At 58.4% G+C, this 18,839-nt stretch overlaps 1 protein-coding gene across 1 annotated transcript; it reads left to right on the forward strand.

Annotated features, from left to right (window-relative positions):
• Positions 1-3,392: 3,392 nt before the first annotated feature.
• On the forward strand, positions 3,393-18,531 carry ZNF219 (zinc finger protein 219). Its single transcript, XM_038369921.2, has 5 exons — positions 3,393-3,575; positions 12,031-12,131; positions 13,403-14,897; positions 15,490-15,621; positions 16,886-18,531. The coding sequence occupies exons 2-5, from the start codon at positions 12,126-12,128 to the stop codon at positions 17,578-17,580; spliced, it is 2,328 nt and encodes a 775-aa protein (XP_038225849.1). The 5' UTR covers positions 3,393-3,575; positions 12,031-12,125; the 3' UTR covers positions 17,581-18,531.
• The last annotated feature ends 308 nt before the right edge of the window (positions 18,532-18,839 follow it).

Consider the following 18,839-nt stretch of genomic DNA (forward strand, 5'->3'; position numbering starts at 1 on the left):
GCCCACGCCCACGCACACACTGATCCCTGTCTCCCCCAGCCGTGCCTCCACGTGCCACAATCCCTTCACGTGCCCACGCCCACGCACACACTGATCCCTGTCTCACCCAGCCGTGCCTCCACGTGCCACCACCCCTTCACGTGCCCACGCCCATGCACACACTGATCTGTCTCACCCAGCCGTGCCTCCACCCCTTCACGTGCCCACGCCCATGCACACACTGATCTCTGTCTCACCCAGCCGTGCCTCCACGTGCCACCACCCCTTCACATGCCCACGCCCATGCACACACTGATCCCTGTCTCACCCAGCCGTGCCTCCACGTGCCACCACCCCTTCACGTCTGCGTCAAGCCCACACACACACTGATCCCTGTCTCAGCCAGTCGTGATTCCACGTGCAACAACCCCTTCACCTGCCCAGGTCCACACTGATCCCTGTCTCACCCAACCGTGCATGCCCATGTAATGACCTCTCCATACAACCACACTGATCCCTGTGTCACCCAGCTGTACCTGTATATATAACAACTCCTCCACATGCGCATGCACATCCACTGTATGGAGCAAAAAGAAAAGGAGTACTTGTGGCACCTTAGAGACTAACAAATTTATTTGAGCATAAGCTTTCGTGACCTAGAGCTCACTTCATCAGATGCCAGCTCATGAAAGCTTATGCTCAAATAAATTTGTTAGTCTCTAAGGTGCCACAAGTACTCCGTTTCTTTTTTGTGAATACAGACTAACACGGCTGCTACTCTGAAACCTGTATGGAGCAGTGTCGTGAGATTCCTGTGTCACTCAGCCATGTCTGCCCATGGAATGATCCCGCCCCATGTGCACACGCACACACATGGGCCCCTTTTGCACCCACAGCCCAGCCTACACATGTCCGTTTGTGCTCCTGGGTCGACCCACACCTGTGCACACTGTGTGTGTGTGCCTGTTTCACTCCCCTTCCGAAGCAGCTGTAGCCACCAGGGTTACTGCAAGGCAGCCACAAGGGCCCTGGGGTGACCCAGCCCCATCAGCCGGGGGCAGGCGCATCATAGGAAGTCTTTGCCTGGCAGACTGGAGCATCATAGAACATTCCCTGCTGGGGAGATTGGAGAACTGTGGGAAATTCAGTGGCTGGTGGACTGGAGCATCGTGAGACACTGTGCTGGGAGTGACTGGAAGATCATGGGAAATTCTGTGCTTGGTGTACTGGAGCATCATGGGACGTTCCCTGCTGGGGATACAGGAGCATCATGGGAAATTCAGTGCCTGGCTGACTGGAGCATCCTGGGACATTCCCTCCTGGGGATACTGGAGCATCATGGGACATTTTGTGCTCAGGGAATAGAGCATTGTGGGAAATTCTCTGTCGGACAGACTGGAGCATCATGGGGATTCAGCTGTGGGGGCAGGAGCTTTATACAAGTACTAAGGCGTATATAATATACAATATATTTACTGAGGGAACTGGGCCGGCAGGAGTGGGGGCTGCGGCTGCCAGGGAAGCAGGAGCCTGTGGGGCCTGGCCTAGGAGTGAGAGGTATACTGGAAGGCTGCTGCCTCATGCCCTGACACTGAGGCCTCCCCCTGACTGTGGGGTGGAGGGGCTGGGGTGACTGCGTTTGGAGCCAGGAAGCCGGTCGCTGTACAGACTCCTGGCCATTTATATCCTGCATATTAATAAAGCCGTGCCGGCAGCTGTCTCTGTCTCTGTTCCCGTGCTGTGGCCAGTCCCGCTGCAGGACCCAGCTGTGTGCCAGCATCCAGGAGTGCCAGAGCCGCCCCAGCCTCCATAAAATCGTATGACTGGAAGGGACCGTGAGAGGTCGTCTAGACCTGTCCCCTGTGCTGCTGGCAGGACTAAGTATTATCTAGACCATCCCTGACAGGTGTTTGTCTAACCTGCTCGTAAACATCTCCAATGATGGAGATTCCTCAACCTCGCTGGGCAATTTATTCCAATGCTTAACCACCCTGACAGGAAGTTTTTCCTACTGTCCAACCTAAACCTCCCTTGCTGCAATTTAAGCCGATTGCTCCTTGTCCTAGCCTCAGAGGTTAAGAAGAACAATTTTTCTCCCTCCCCCCGTAACAACCTTTTATGTATTTGAAAACTGTGATCATGTCCCCCTCAGTCTTCTCTTCTCCAGATTACATAAACCCAATTTTTTCAATCTTCCCTCATAGGTCATGTTTTCTAAACATTTTATTATTTTTGTTGCTTTTCTTTGGACTTTCTCCAATTTGTCTCCATCTTTCCTGAAATGTGGCACCCAGAAAAGGACTCAGTACTCCAGGTGAGGCCTAACCAGCACGGAGTAGTACAGAAGAATTACTTCTCGTGTCTTGCTTACAACACTCCTGCTAGTACAGCCCCGAATGAGGTTTGCCTTTTTTGCAACAGTGTTACACTGTTGACTCATATTTAGCTTGGGATCCACCCTGACCCCCAAATCCCTTTCTGCAGTACTCCTTCCTAGGCAGAAACTTTCCGTTTTGTATGTATGCAACTGATTGTTCCTTCCCTTGTGCTAGGGCTGTGACCCCCATGGGAGAGACAGGCCCAGAGCCCCCGGACCCCCACAGGAGAGACAGGCCCAGGGACCCCCAATGCTGGGGCTGTGACCCCACAGGAGAGACCCCTGGCCCTGGGGCTGTGACCCCCCACATGAGAGACAGGCCCAGAGACCCCCCAGCCCTCGGGCTGTGCCCCCACCGGAGAGACAGGCCCAGAGACCCGCAGCCCTGGGGTTTTGACCCCCAAGGGAGAGACAGATCCAGAGACCCCCGGCCCTGGGGCTGTGACCCCCACAGGAGAGAGAGACCCAGAGACCCCCATCCTCCATGCTGCGGTTGTGTTCCCCATAAGTGAAACAGGCCCAGAGCCCCTCCAAACCCACTTGCATTGGGGCCATGACCCCACAGGAGAGAGGCCTAGAGTCCCCTCTGACCACCTATGCTGTGCTGTGGTCCCACGGGACAGATGGGTCCAACCCTGCCCCACAACCCTTCCCTGAGTTCCTTCACCCACCCTGCATCCTGTCCCTGGGCTAATAGCCTCACCCCATGCCCCATCTTTGGGCTCCTGCCCCATCCCTGAGCTCCTACCCCCCACCCCCGTGCCCCATCCCTGAGCTCCTACCTCCTGCCCTGCAGCCTGGCTCCTACCCCCACCTGCGCCCAGTCTCTTTCCCGCTCTGTCTCTCTCCCGGTCGCTGTCTCTTTAATGTTGTGATCAATAACCAGGACTCTACCAAATGTCACCATCTAAACAAAGGGAAAAGAGGGGGGACTGGGAAAGGCCCTCGTCTCCCCCCATGCCTGGCAGCCCGGCCTGTGTGGGATACCCCCCCCCCGCCCCCCAGCCCTGCCACCATTTTGAGCTGGGCGGCGAGAGGGGGAGAAAACTCCCAGCGCTGCCTGTGCAGTGATGAAAAGCTTAAAAAATGCAAATTGCTGCATGCATGCCTGCTCCATACAATGAGGGGGGAGGCCGGCCGCTTGCCGCTCTGCTCTGCTCAGTCAGCCCCAGCCCAGCGCTGGCGCGGGGGGCTCCCCAGCTGTCGCCTCGCCCGGCCCGTGAGTAGCTGTGCCGCACGGCCCACGCCAGCGCCCCTGCCGCCCCATGGCTGGGCGCCGGCCCTGGCTCCGACTTGGGAGCAGGTGCCGTGCAGGTTGGGGAGGGGGTGCCCGGTCAGGGGAAACTAAGTCAACTTTTGCCGTGGCTCTCCCGCTGGCCGGGGAGGTGGCGGGGAAGAGGGGGTGCTGCTGGCCTGCGTGGCACAGTGGGCCTACTCCCCGGGGCAGCCCTTTGTATTGCAGACGTGAGTTGGGGCCTAGCGGGGAGGGGTCAGTTTCTCGGGGATCGGGGGATAAAAGATGCTTGGAGGCTGTGGGGGGGTCAGGACGCTCCCGGCCGGGGTGGGGGCGCAGGGGCCAGGCGAGCTGGAATGTGCTGTTTTGCATGAGCACAAGTGGCACAAAGGAGTCAGGCGGGTGCTGCTGCTGCTCCGGCTCCGGCTCCTTTTGTTCTCCCCGGCTGGGGGAAGGGGCCCACGGGGACAATCCCGTACTTGTCTGGGCTCCCTGGCTTGGGTGCGGGGGGGGGGCACTTGCCCAACTTTGGGAGTCGCTGGCTGCAGGGCAAGGGGGGGAAGCGGTCCCCGGTGCGGCCTGGGGGGCAGGGCGGCCGCTCTCCCAGCGGCAGGGGGGAGACGGACCTTAATCCTTTTTCTTTGGGCTCCTTTCATGGAGGCCCCAGAAGTTTGTGCAGACGGCTGGGCGGGCAGGCGGGGGAGGGGATGCCTTGGGATAAAGCCCTTTCGCAGGGCCGGCTCTCTCCCCCGCCCCTTGCCGGGACAGGTGCACACTGGCGTGCAGAGCGAGCTGGGAGCTGCTCCTCTCCTCTGGCCACGCCGCGCGGGCTGGCTGGGACCCGGGTTCCCTGAAGCCTGGCGCTCCCCTCTTCCCTGGGCCTCACTCTGGGGAGCTCCCCCTCCCCCGGCTGTGCCGGCCCCGTCACAGGCAGCAGGGCCCCTTCCCCGGGACGGCGGCTCCCCCAGAGGGAAGGGGGGAAAGGTGCTGCCGCAGGGCGGCCTGCGGAGGGGAAGGGAGGAGGCACGGGGTCAGCGAGGGCAAAGGCAGACGCCCAAGAGGTCAGGGTTAGGGTTAACCCTGCTGCCTCCCAGGGGCTCCCGTGCGCCATGGAGATGAGTCAGTCCAGGATCAGGGGACAGGATAGTGACCTAAGCCTGGGGTCTACACCCTGCACATTTTCTGGGGCAGGGCCCTGGGGGGAGAAGCATGGGTGTGAAGGGAGCCCCAGGCCAGGCACAGAGAGCAGGGAGCGCGGAGCCTCCATTCTCTGCGACTTTGCCCCTTGACTAACTTCCTTCTGGCAGGGCTCTGTGCAGGAAATCACAGCATAGTTAATATCTGGGATGGGGAATCACAGCAAATGTCGCAAAGCCGTTTTATAAATCCATGGGGCGGCCCCCTCTGTACACTGTGCAGTGCTGGGCACCTCGTCCCAAAGGCTAGTGCGTATTACCGGTACAGCGAGAATGATGAGGGGCTGGAAAAACTTTTCTCTGGAGAGAGATGGAAACAAGGTGGATTGCTAAGAGGCAGCAGGACCTGGGTCTAAAAATACCAACTGGTCTGGAGAAGGAGGGGCGTCCATTCTGACAGCAAACGGACAAGGGCTGGTCAATGAGATTGAAAGGGGGAACTGAAAACTGATTGAAAGAAAGGCTTTTTCACATGCAAGGAGTGACGAGCCGGTGGAACTCTCTGCCACAGGGATTTGCTGAGGCTGAGAGCTGCACCCACTTGTAAAGGTGCACAGGCATTTTCTCTGGGGTACAGGCATGTCCAGGGTTATAACAGTTCATGCCAACAGGCAGATTATTCCTGCTTTGGGGCTTAAGGCATTAGCGAGCAGGATGAGATCTCCTGTGGGGGGGCAGGTTACCCCACACTGCTACTGCACAGGTCCTACCCCTGCCTCTGCAGCATCTGATGCTGGTCACTGTGGGAGAGAACGTCTGGGCTAGACAGGATGCAGCGCTATCCCAGCTGGCAATGCCTGTGTTCCCAGGGGCTTACAGCCAAGATCAATAGGTCACTGGGATCCCCGTGGGGTCTGGGCATGTAAGGGCCAGCATGGACCAGAGCTCTAGCTGGGGCGCTGTCCATGCAAAGTGGGGTTTGCCCTCCAGGCTGTGTGCATGGGAGCCCCTGGCCGGGCAGAGCAATGAGGGAGAGCACCGAGTCCAGACAGTCACTAAACAATCCCTGCCCATCTCCACTGGGAATTCCACCCCCCCATGCGCACAGGCTGGGGGCTTCATACCACTGCCCATCTCCAATGGGAGTCGCCCCCTCGCCCCCCGGCACAGGCTGAGTGGGTGGGAAGGGCTACGGGCCACTCCACTTCACTAGAACACCCCTCGCCCCCACAGAAAACTGATTATTTTCTTTTTAGTGGCAAAATACATTTGTATTTTTTCAACAGTCAGAATTTCCCAGAGAAACATCTCCCCGTTTTCTGACCAGCTCGAAGTGAAACGTGTGGGTGCTGTTTGCTCAGTGCTTTATTGTTGCATTCAGTGGGAATCCCCACTAGCCTTTCAGGCCATCTTTTCGATCCCCTCCTCCCCCTCTCCTTGTGTCCTGGCTGTGCCTTCCCACTGCCCGCCCACCATTTCCCTCATTCCAGATCAGCACTAGCCACTGCATTAGCCACCACTGGGCATGGCACTGAGTCTGCAATGAGCTCAATGGGGTCAGAAGAGTTCTCCCCTGGGAAGAATGGCTTCAGGCTCTCTGCAAAAACAGGCAGGCACCACAGCATCTGGGGGCACACTTCATGTCTGAGAGCTGTGTTTGCTTTGTGTGCGAGGGCGAGACCAGGCCAATGGCTGTAAATTCCAACTGGGAACAACATGCAAACGCTTAATAAGGAGGGGGATTGATGTTAAAGCAACTCACAGGGTGGATTCACCGTCACTAATCAAAGATTGGACATCTCCTTCTAGCAACTCCACTCTCACTCAGCCAGACATAATGCAGGACTCACTCAATTACCTGACTTAGACCTTAGCATGTCAGTCCTTAGAGACTAAACGATTGTGTGCTAGAGGCAGAGAATGGGAGACTGCGGCACACCAATGCTCGGCCCCTGTAATGGCAGGGAATTGAGGACATGCCCAGACGCTCCCAGCCGGTGACCCATGCCCCATGCTGCCGAGGAAGGTGAGACACACCCCACCCCCACCCAGGTCCCTGCCAATCTGAGGGGAAAATTCCTCCTCCATCCCAAATCTGACAGTTGGTTTGACCCTGAGCAAGACCCACCAGCCAAGTATCTGAGGCAGAATTCTCTGGATCAGCTCACAGCAGCCACGTCCAGCTGTGGATGATCGCTGATGCTTCAGAGAAAGGCGACCTCACCTTCGCCGCCTCAGTCCGTCTGGCCAGCTGTGCATGGGGGAAAAACATTCTTCCTCACCCTGCAGGAGCTGCAGCCCTGAAGCATGACACTGGATTATAGTCATTATCCCAGTGCAGAGCTGCAAGTGTTCTGAGAGGCGTGGCACTGACTCCGTGGTCCCCTGGTCTGTGGCCCTTTTCAGCCGTAGTCCCAGCAGGCCCAAGGAGTCAGAGACAAGGCTGAGAAACTTCCTTTCAGGTTCGATCCCTTCAGGATGCACTCATAACCCCCCCCCCCCACCTTCCCATGTGAGGCCCGGCTATGCTGGGCAAGGCCCAATGGCCATCCAGCATGTTCCTAGTGACAATAGATAATCACTGGGCCAGGGAGAGCATGAGCCTGAGTCATAGACGGGGGCTTGGAGCACTCACCTAGATGCAGTGGAACAGCTCCAACAGCTGCCAGGGCCCCCTCCAGGTCAAATCCCTCCTTTCCAGCAGCAGGGGGGAATTAAACCAGGGACTGCCCAGTCCCAGGGAAGTGCTGTGACCGCTGAACTAAAGGCCTGAACCAATCCAGTCTGGCTCACATGTTTGGCTTGAGCAGAAATGGATTGTTTTGCATTGCAGCAAATTTTCCAAATGTTCGGATTCGGTTCAGCCCAAACCTGTCAGCGACCCGAACACGCAGTCGTTCACCCAGCCCACGGCTGGACCAGCCCCTGGTACCACATGGAGACTGGGCAGATCTGGCTAGGCAAGGGGGTCTGGCTCTGGGGCTGGGCTGGCTGTGCAGGGGGCTCTGGCTTTGGGCTGTGCCGGGGGCCCGAGGCTGGGTTGCGCCAGGCTGGCTGTGCAAGGGATCTGGGCCAGGCCAGGGGGGCCGGACAGGGGGACCTGGGCCAGGCCAGGCTGGCTGTGGAGGTGAGCATGGTCTTAGAGGTAGGGTTGCCAGGTTTTTGACCAGAACACTCGGTTGAAAAGGGAACTTGGCGGCTCCGGTCGGCATCAGGAGCCCGGGGCTAAAGCGGGCTCCCTGCCTGCCCTGGCTCTGCGCAGCTCCTGGAAGCGGCCGCTAGATCCTTGCAGCCCCTAGGCACATGGCTGGCCAGGGAGGCTCTGTGCGCCTGAGTGCCAGCTCTGAAGCTCCCATTGGCTGGGAACCAATGGGAGCGGTGGGGCAGCGCCTGCAGGCAGGAGGGCAGTGTGCGGAGCCTCTCTAGTCACCTAGGGGCTGCAGGGACCTGGCGGCCACTTCCTGGGAGCTGCGGTAAGCACCACTGGGACCCCGAACCCGCTCCTGCACCCCAACCCCCTGCCCCAGCCTGGAGCCCTTTCCGTACCTCAAAACCCTCATCCCCGGCCCCACCCCAGAGCCCGCACCTCCAGCCAGAGCCCTCACCCCCTCTTGCACCCCAACCCCCTGCTCCAGCCCAGTGAAAGTGAGTGACGGTGGGGGAGAGTGAGTGATGGAGGGAGGAGGGGATGGACGAGCAGGGTCGGGGCCTTGGAGAAGGGGTGGGGCCTTGGGGAAGGGGGTGAGGAAGGAGTGTTCTATTTTGTGTGATTAGAAAGTTGGCAACCCTACTTGGAGGGAGGGGGAGAATCCAATGTGATGCTGGTTTTGCAGGAGGTGTGAATTCCGGTGTGAGGCTGGTGCGTGTGTGGGTGTGATACTGACGTCTTACAGACTCTAAGGGCTGAATGAACCATCATGTTCATCTAGTTCTGACCTCCTGCACGTTGCAGGCTACAGAACCTCTCCTACCTACTTCAGTAACAGACCCCCCGACCTCTGGCTGAGATACTGACATCCTCAAATGTTGGTTTAAAGACTTCCAGTTACAGAAAATCCACCCTTTGCTCTAGTTCAAAGGAGCAAGTGACCTGTGCCCCATGCTGCAGAGAAAGGGGAAAACGCCCCAGGGTTTCTGCTAATCTGACCTTGGGGAAAATTCCTTCCCGATGTCAGATATGGCGATCGATTAGACCCTGAGCACGTGGGTGAGACCCACCAGCCAGACCCCTGGGAAATAATTCTCTGACATAACTCAGGGCCCTCCCCACCTAATGCCCAGTCACCGGCCGCTGTGGGTACTGGGCCATATGCGATTGCAGGCAGTCCCATCATAACATCCCCTCCAGACACTTACCAAGCTCAGTCTTAAAACAAGTTAATTTTTGTACCCCACACTGCTCCCCTTGGGAGGCTGTTCCAGAACTTCACTCCTCTGATGGTTAGAAACCTTTGCCTAATTTCAAGGCTAACCTTGTTGATGGTCAGGAGAGCTGGTAGTAATAACAACTGAAATACATGGTTTTTGCCTTCAGCACCCACACAGTAAAAGTTTTTCCAGCACCCCTGCAAAGAGGTGGCTTTCTTTACTGATCCATACCTTGTAGGCTTTCTACTTTCTCTCAATAGCCTGTTTGAGATGGTTGTTCATCCAACTTGGCCTGCAACCCTCCCTACAAAATTTTTCCCTTGCTTGGGATGCCGACTTCACATAGCTTTTACTTAAAGTAATTCCAAGCCTCCTCCACATTCAGATCCTTGAGTTCCTCAGGCCAGTCAACTTCCATATTAAGTCCCTTCATTTTGTAAAGTTTGCCCTTTGGAAATCAAGGACCCCAGTTGCAGACCTATTTTTGCTTATCCTTCTGTTTAGTTTAAACTGAATTAACTCAGGATCACTCGAACAAAGGTTGTCCTCTACAACCAGTTCTTCCATGTGGTCCTTGCTTCTTACCAGCACTAGATCTAAAATGGCATCACTTCTTGTTGGTTCAGCGACAATAATAGCTCATCTTAATTAATTAGCCTCTTACAGTTTGTAAGGAAACTTCCACCTTTTCTGTATGTGTATATATATATATATATATATCTTCTTACTATACGTTCCATTCTATGCATCCGATGAAGTGAGCTGTAGCCCACGAAAGCTTATGCTCTAATAAATTTGTTAGTCTCTAAGATGCCACAAGTACTCCTGTTTTATTTGGTGAAGAAATCTGTCAGCTATCACATCCAGGGACATCTGGGCCCTACTATTATTAGTAGCACTTGTCCTCCCTCCTATATCTGGGAAGTTAAAGTCTCCCATAATCACATAATTCCCAATAGTATTTCTTTCATTAAAAACCTTAAAGAGGTCTCTATCCCATCCAAATCAGATCCTGGGGGTCTGTACCACATCCCGAGCACTGCCCCAAGGGAATCTCTGTTACCTTTCACAAAAAGTGATTTTGACCCAAACAGATTCCCTTTTATCCATTCCATCACCTCTAATTTCTTTACAATCTACCTCATCGTTAACATACAATGCTGCTCCACCACATTTGCCTTTATTTCTGTCTTTCCTGAAAAGCCTTCAATACCCGGGCTCCTGCCATAACTGCTCTTCCACCATGTTTCTGTTATCCTTATCATAGCTAATTTCACTTCCTCCATTTATTACCCAGGCTCCTTGCATTGGTGTACAGACATCTCAGCTGTTTCTGCTTGGCTTGGCACAGATTCCTCGCCCATTAGGTACAGTCATTTTACTACTAGCGTCACCTAAGACTGTTAGTGTCATTGGTACTGGCTCTGTCTTTCCTCTTGTTGTCCATTATCCTACCCTCTGCTGTTCCTGTCTCCATTGCTCTATCTTCTTGTACTTGATTTTCCACCTGCTCAGTAGAATCAAGTATGGAGATTACATGAGCATCGCCCAACCGTCTCTCCCGAGTTCCTGGTTTAAAACTCTTTTAATGAGTTGTGCCAACCTCCAGCCCAGAGGTCTATTTCAGTCCCTACTCAGATGGAGTCCATCCCATGAGAACAGGCCTCTGTCCATGAATTGTGTCCCTGTGGTTGAACATCCCAAAGCCCTCCTCATAGCACCACTGCCAGAGCCCTCTGCTGATCTGCTGAGCCATCATAATCTTGTCTCGCCGTTGCTCTCCTTCTCTAGGGACAGGCAGAATCCCAGGGAAGATCCCCTGAGCCTCCGTTTCTTTAAGTGTCTTCCCCAGCCTGATATACTCTCCCTTGAATCTAGCTGTATCTTTTGTTCCCACGTGAAGGACAGTCAGTGGGTTCTTTCCTGCTCCCATCAGGATCCTCTTCAGCGTCAGGTCCCCATCCCGTACTTTAGCGCCCAGCAGACAGCACCCCCTGCTGTTCTCTGGATCAGCTCTGGTGACAGGCCGGTCTGTTCTTCGAAGTAGCAAATCCCCAGTCATGGAGACCTGCCTTTTCTTGGGGATGGTGCAATTCTCCACCCTCTCTCCTTCTGTTCTTTCTGGCTGTGTCTTCTTGTCTTCTGCTCTCACTTGAGGTCCTCAGCATGTCACCGTCTCCTGTCCTCCTGGGGCTCCGAACTCTGGAGCTCCATTGTCTCTTCCCTCTTCTTGTAGAACTAGCTGCTCTCCTCTTCTTCCTCGCCCTCCCACCTTCTGTCACTGCCTGCTGCACCCCTTCATTTTCCAGCCCAGCAAACCTCTTCCTTAGCTCTACTCTTCACTAGCCGGGTCTTTTCTTCTGCCTGGATCTCATGCTTCCACTGTGCACTTACCCTACCTGGCAGGCTAATCTCGCAGCTCTCCAGTCCAGCCTGCATCTGCAAGGCTGGAGGTTTCCCTTCAGCCACCTCCCTCCTTCCCTCCATCAGCCGCTCAAATCCCCTTTGAAACACAACCAGACTTTCTAGCTGCATCTCCAGACCTTGGGTCGTCTCTTCCATCAGCTCTATCAGGCAGCGCTTCATCCAAAGGCAGCACCTTTATGGTTCCCTCTCCAGAATAACGTACATCTTGCAGCTTCCACATCCAGTCACCTTCATTGTCTCTGCCGTTCCTTGGGTCACTTCCACTGCTGCCTCTGGAGGAGTCAGAGCCTTCCCACCTAAGCTCCTGTCACTGCCACGAAGGAACAGGGGCTTGCCTCCCTTCTCCCACACACCTCCATTCAAACTCCCCTGTTTTCAGCTCCGGCTGCTGTGCCACTGCTCCGGAGTCCCTGTGTGATGCTGGCGTTGGGGGTGAATCCCACATTGTGGGTGTCCGGCGTGAATCCCTGGGTGATGAATTCTGAGCTCTTCTGTTTTTTCTCTTGCAGCCCATGCCGCTGTCTGCTGGGTTTGAAGATGCACCCGGCCCCATCCCCTCGGCTGCCCTGAAAGAGCAGGACTGAAGCATGTGATCGCTGGCAACATGGAGGTAAGTGCTCTTCCATCCCACTGGGAGCAGGATGCTTCATGGGTCTGGATCCCCTTTCCTAGCCTTGGACCTGGAGGCAGTGGCTGGGGGAGAGGGAGGCCCCCTGGAAAGGAGAACTGATGAGGGTGTAAACACAGACAGCGGGATTCCCTCACCCCAGCCAGGCAGTGGATCGGAGTTGCTGAGTTTCATGGAGCCATAGGATCTGTGCTAGGCCCCAGCTTTTAACACTGTCTTGGAGGAACCTGTCAGTGGGCCAGAACGCTAAGGGATCCAACGCTTCCTTCAGGGGAGGCCACACGGCCTCAGTGCCTGAGCCTTGGGGCTCCAGCCGTCCTGCGTCATGCCCTGAGCTGTGCCAGCGAGTCCCACTGAGACTCCTCCAGGTCAGAGGCTTGTTGAGCATGCTCAGCAAGTATTTACAGTGGCGTTAGGCAGCGCTGTCAAACCAGGCAACAGTTTATTGTCGCCTGGCACAGAGCACTCGAGGGCTCAGGTAGGCACAGAGACAGAGGTTAAGACACAGTCCAGCAGGTGAGGCCCATACTCTGTCCCCTGCTGGTCACCTCTCGTCCTTTGTCTCCAGGCAGGGCCAGGCTGAGTTCACAGCCCCACCTGCCTGCGCTGTTGAGTGTCGATTGTTCTTGTTCGGTCCTTGGGGCTTCCTTTGTTTCTGTGGCCCCTCTGTTGAGCTGGGTTGGTTTCAACCAGTTCCTTAGCAGCCCCATTCACTGCAGTCCAGACAGTAAGGTGTCACCCACACCGTGTGTCCTGTGCTGTCCCCTTTCCCCTCCACTGAGGAGCAATGCAAATGATAGAGGGAAACTGAGGCACACATAGGCTTCATGAAAATATTACAGAAAATTCCCACTTCGTCATATTGGACCCCTGGATTAAAGGACCCATTCAGGAAGATTAGGGCATTGCTTTTCATCAGTCGTCATTGCGTGGAGACGCTACCAGGGTGGCGCTGGAGAGGCCGCCAGAGCAGTGTCATTCTGGGGGCCCCTCCAGACAGTGTAGCTGTGACAGTCTCACTTGGGGCAGCTTCCCCCTCTCACAGCGATGGGCTCAGGCTCTCTGCAGACTCAGGCATTGGTCTCCTCAGGTCCAAAATCACAATGTTTTTCCTGGCCTGGGAAATCCGTTTCCAGCCCATCTCTCACCCAATCTCCAACTATTGGGAGTTAGGAGGGGGCCCTTCCTGGGCTCCCTTTACTCCTCGCTTGTCTTCCAGCTCCAGTGCTCCCCTTCCCTCTTGTCCCCTGCAGGAGGTGGACTCCCGGTCGCCGTCCCCACACAAGGTGGTGGACTCCAGCCCTGCCAGCTGTGCAGCCCTGCCGTCTCCCCCACCCCAGCAGGAGCCACCGCCATCCCCCCTGCCCGAGGGGCTGTCCCCTAGCGAGGGCGACAACCCGGCCTTCAACGGAGAGCTGGACCTGCAGCGCTACTTCAACGGGCCGGGGCCAGCGCTGGGGGCGGGTGGGGGGCGCAAAGCCCGGCCCTACCCCTGCGCCGTCTGCGGCAAGCGCTTCCGCTTCAACAGCATCCTAGCACTGCACACGCGGATCCACGCCAGCGAGACCCCCTTCACTTGCCCCTACTGCGGGCACCGTGCTGCCCAGCGCGGCCTCCTGCGGCTCCACCTCCGCTCCCACCGCCCCGAGGCCTGCGCCCGCCTCAGCCACCAGAGCCGCCTGCTGCTGGAGCTGGAGGAGCGGGCGCTGCTGCGACGGGGCCCGCCAGCCGCCAGCGAGGGGGAGGAAGACGAGGAGGAAGAGGAGGAGGAGGAACCCCCCCCACTGCCTATCCCCCCGCCAGCCCCGCCCCCTGCCCCCCCGTCACCCCCACCGCCGCTGCCTCCCCCCAGCTTCCGCTGCCCCTTCTGCAAAGGCAAGTTCCGGACGGTGGGCGAGCAGGAGCGACACCTGCGAATCCTGCACCAGCCCTACAAGTGTGGGCAGTGCCCCTTTGCCGCCGCCCAGGAGGGGGAGCTGCAGCGGCACAGCCGGGAGGCCCACGCCCCCCCGGCGCCTCCGGCCCCCGCTGCGCCGCCCCCCACCGAGTTCCGCTGCCAGGTGTGCGGCCAGGCCTTCACCCAGTCCTGGTTCCTCAAGGGGCACATGCGCAAGCACAAGGACTCCTTCGACCACAAGTGCCAGGTCTGCGGGCGCTGCTTCAAGGAGCCCTGGTTCCTCAAGAACCACATGAAGGTGCATCTCAGCAAGCTGGGGCTGAAAGGGGAGCGGGGTGCGGCCGTGCCAGCAGCCGGCGGGAAGCCCAAGGCGCCTCGGGGGCTGCTGCTGGGCTACGAAGCGCTGTATCCTGCCTTCCTGCCGCCCCCGGACAAGGCCGAGCAGGGCTCCTTCCTGGGCTACCTGGAGCTGCGCCAGCCGGGCGACACCAGCTGCGCCGAGCGGCTCCAGGCCACGGCCCGCGCAGTGGAGAGCGGGCAGGAGGTGGCGGCCCAGCTGTGGGGGGAGCGTCGGCGGCACAGCGGGGGCGAGACGGCCAGGGAGGAGGGTGGCGCCGGCGTGGGACAGCACCGCTGCCCCGACTGCACCCGGGCCTTCGCCACCTACCAGCAGATGGCCCTACACAGCCGCAGCCACCGGCCCCAGGATGGCGACTGGGCCAGGGGCCGGGCCCTGGGGGCGCTGGCCTCGCTCCATGCAGCAGCGGGACACGGGCTGCCCACGGACGGCGGGGGCGGCTCCAACGCAGGCACTGGCTGGGGTGCGGCCCTGCCCAGTCCGGGGATACAGGGTGAGTACGGCCCCCAAAGCGCCCCCCACCCACAGCACCCCCTTACACCACCTACATACCCCCGGCACCACGGCCCTGCCCAGCCCAGGGTAACAGGGTGAGTATGGCCCCCACCCCCCCTCCTTACCCCACCTGCATCCCCCTGGCAGCACGGCCCTGCCCAGCCCGGGGATACAGGGTGAGCATGGCCCCCACTGCCATCCCCCTCCTTACCCCACCTGCATCCCCCCGGCACCATGGACCTGCCCAGCCCGGGATACAGGGTGAGTATGGCCCCCACCCCCATCCCCCTCCTTACCCCACCTGCATCCACCCAGCACCACGGCCCTGCCCAGCCCGGGGATACAGGGTGAGTTCAGCCCCCACAACATCCCCACCCTCTATGTTCCCCTTACTCACACCTTCCCAACTCAGGGATACAGGGTGAGTACGGGCCCCTCAGCTCCCACCCATTTTCTGCATCCCTCCCACCCGCATGCACCCTGAGGTGCCCCCACCTCCCCATGTCCCCCCAGCCCCACAGGCCTGCACTCCCTGCCCCTCTCCTGAGCCCCCATCTCCTGGGCTCATGCTGTCCCTCCTGTCTGTGCAGAGGAGAAGGGGCTGCGTGGGGGGGCCCTGCGTCTGGATGGGGGCCGTGGCACGTCAGGCAAAGACTGTCCATACTGTGGGAAAACCTTCCGCTCCTCCCACCATCTCAAGGTGCATCTGCGTGTCCACACAGGTGAGCTGGGCACTGGGGGGCCTGCAGGACAGAGCCCTACCCAGGCTCTCTATGGCCCCTCCGTCTGGAGGGGAGAGACAGAGGGGAGCCCATGCAGTGCAGGGCACTTCAGGAGCTGCACTCGGACTGGCAGCCCCACAACTCCAGCCTCCACCAGCCATGCTGCTGGTGGGAATGCCTGGGCTGGCAGCAGCAGTAGGCTATTACCTTCCCTGTGCCAAAGGGTTTTCTGAGACTTCCTGGGAGTGGGTTCCACCTTAGAGGTGGTTGCATCTGAGCAGATCTCCAGATCACAAAGCTGGCATCACATGGAGTGGACTTAGAGTGGGAGAGCGGGCTGGGTAGGGCAGCTGGTGCCCAGAGCAGAAGGGGTGTCCCTGGGTGGGTATCTGGCCCATGCAGTGGGCTGGTCTGGATAGTCCTGATGGGCTTACCTGGCCAGGTTGCCTGGCATGATCTGGATACGAGGTCTCAACTGGTATTTTAGTTGCATCAAAGAAAGTGGTTTTTGTGTGAAAACAAAAATTTCACGCCAACATGGACTTTTTTTAGAATTTTCCAGGTTTGTTTAAAACCAAAAAATGGTGGGTTTCCAGTGTTCCTCACTTACTCCCCAAATTATTAGGGACAAAACTGGAAAAATGGGGGATGGAGGATGGCAGCTGTTTGGTAAAAAGTGCCATGCTGGAGTCCGAAATCGGTTGTGCTTGAAATGCACCAAGGGAGCTAGGCTGACGTGCCTGGGTGTGTCTGTCTGTCTGTCTGCATCTGTGTCTGTACATTAGTGTCTGTGGTGAGTCTCTGCATCCATGGTCTGTCCTGCTGGCACAGGGGAATGAAATGGTGTGATCTCTGCCGGCATGAGCTCAGAGGGTACATGGAGTTACACCAGCAAAGCTATCATCTTACCGTTTGGTTTGTGTGTGTATGTGTGTGTGTGTAGTGTGCATGTATCTGTAGTGTGTGTGCTGTGAGTAGTGTGCATGTGTGTGTGTGTAATGTGCGTGTAGTATGCATGTGTGAAGTATGTGTGGGTGTGTGTAAGTGTGCATGTGTGGGGGGGTGTAGTGTGCGTGTGTGCATAGTGTCCGTGCATGTGGGTGTGGGTGTTAAGTGTGCGTGGTTGTGTGGAATAAACTAGCCCGGTACTTGGTCTGTCTTTGTGTCCGTCTGTGTCTCCGTGTTCGTGTGTCCCTCTTTCTCTGCGTCTGTCTCTGTCTGGGCTCCCCAGCGTGGGCCTGATGTCTCCCCTCTCCTCCGGCAGGTGAGCGCCCGTACAAGTGCCCACACTGCGACTACGCTGGCACCCAGTCTGGCTCTCTCAAGTACCACCTGCAGCGCCACCACCGCGAGCAGAAGAACAGTGCCGGCGCAGGCACGGCCGGGAGCTTGGAGCCAAAGGGCCGCACCACCCCGAGTGCCCCCGCCAAGCCGCCCGCCTTCCCCCCGGAGCTGCTATTGCAGGCAGCCGAGAAGTACCGCGGGGCCTTCCTGCCGCAGGCCTGGGGCACGGCCAGCCACGAGCCTCTGCCCCGACCATCCCGCCGCAAGCCGGCCTGCACTGGCCGAGCCCTGCGCAATGGCCGAGCCGACTTCGAGCCACTGGACCTGTCGCTGCGGCCGGCACTAGAGGGGGTGCCACCTGGTGAGCTCACCCTGCACCGATGCCTCTTCTGCCCCTTTGCCACCTCCGCACCTGAGCTCATGGCCCTGCACCTGCAGGTCCACCACAGCCGCAAGGCCCGGGGGCGCCGCCCTGTCACGGCCCCCCCTGCACGGCCCCACGCCTGCCTGGGGCAGGATGGGGAGCAGCCCCCACTGCACCCCCAGGATGAGGGGCCTGGAGTTGAGGAGGAGCCCCCCACTGCTGTGCCCCACATGTCCCAACAGCCCCACGGAGCCCCTATGGACACGGAGCCCAGTGAGAGGCAAGGGCAGCTGGAGCTGGTGCTGGCTTGAGGCAGCGGAATGGCCAGCCGGGGGCCCTGCTCTCCCCATGGGGCCTGGAGACCCCAGTGCCCGGGCGGGGCAGGGACGTGACCCCCCAGTCTTCCCACTAGTGGGGCAAGGCGGACGCAGGGGCCTGTAGTGTAGACATGAAACACTAACACTGGGTGGGAGAACTCGCTAGAAAGTAGACCCATAGGGACAGTGAGCCAGCAGGGGAGGGAAGCCACGAGGGGGCAGAGAGTTGGGGGACAGAGAGCCACTGATGGGGGATATGCCCAATGAGGGGCAGAGAGACGTGGGGAGTGGACAGCCCCTGCTGCCCTGCGCCCTCTGCAGCCCCACTGGCTGGCAGGGGGCTATGGCTGGCCAGGGGCTGTGGTGGGGCACGCCGGGTGTAGTGGGGTGCTCTGGCTAGCCAGGGGCTGAGTCAGGGTGCCCTGGCTGGCAGAGGCCGGTGGCTGGCAGGGGGCTGTGGTGGGGCACTCTGGCTAGCGGGGCGCTCTCCCCTCGGGTTGTGGTGGTAGTTTCCTAGTGTCTGTAGATGTCTCCATTGTCGGTTCCAGTGTTGTCGTGCTAACAGAGGCCCCGGCGGAGGCTGTGGGTCTATGCGGCTCTGGGACACGGAGAGCTGCCCACGAAGCGGGCCGAGCAGGGGCGGCCGTGTCCTGGGGAGGGCCGTGTCCATGGAAGGGTCCCTGGGTGGGTGAGTGTCCACACCCTGGCCTTGTCTCCATGGGGACTCATGCTGTAGCGTGGTCTCCGTGTTGATCGTTGTGTGGCCTCCCTCCTGTGGCCGCCGTGCTCAGTGCTGTAGCCTCGTCTCCATGGTGATCGGTGCCATGGCCTCCGCCCCGTGACGATGGTTGCCGTGGCAGCTGGACGATCTGTAGAGTTCTCTATTTTTTTTATTCTTTTCTTGTAGAAAATTTGAAACTGGAAATAAAAAGAAAAATGAACAAATGGACTTGCTCCCCAGCCCTCTCGGGAGGCTGGTGTGTGTATTTGACAGGAAACTTCCCCACAGACCCCAGCCTGGTGCAGAACAGCCCCCCAACCTGGGACCAGTCCCCCCTCTAGCTCCCTGGGATCAGTTTCTCCCACAGGCTCTCCCGACCCCGAGGACATAGGTTAGTCAGCTGACCCCCTGGCAGCCAGGCTGGAGGGCTGGCTCCCCACACACCCACAGCCCATCAGCCCTAAGCTTCACCCACCCCACCCATCCTGAGACTGTCCCCACCTCCCAGGGGTGTCCCCCTCCGCACACCCCC

This window comes from Dermochelys coriacea, chromosome 13 (genome assembly GCF_009764565.3).
Source record: "Dermochelys coriacea isolate rDerCor1 chromosome 13, rDerCor1.pri.v4, whole genome shotgun sequence".
NCBI classification, from domain to species: Eukaryota; Metazoa; Chordata; order Testudines; family Dermochelyidae; genus Dermochelys; species Dermochelys coriacea.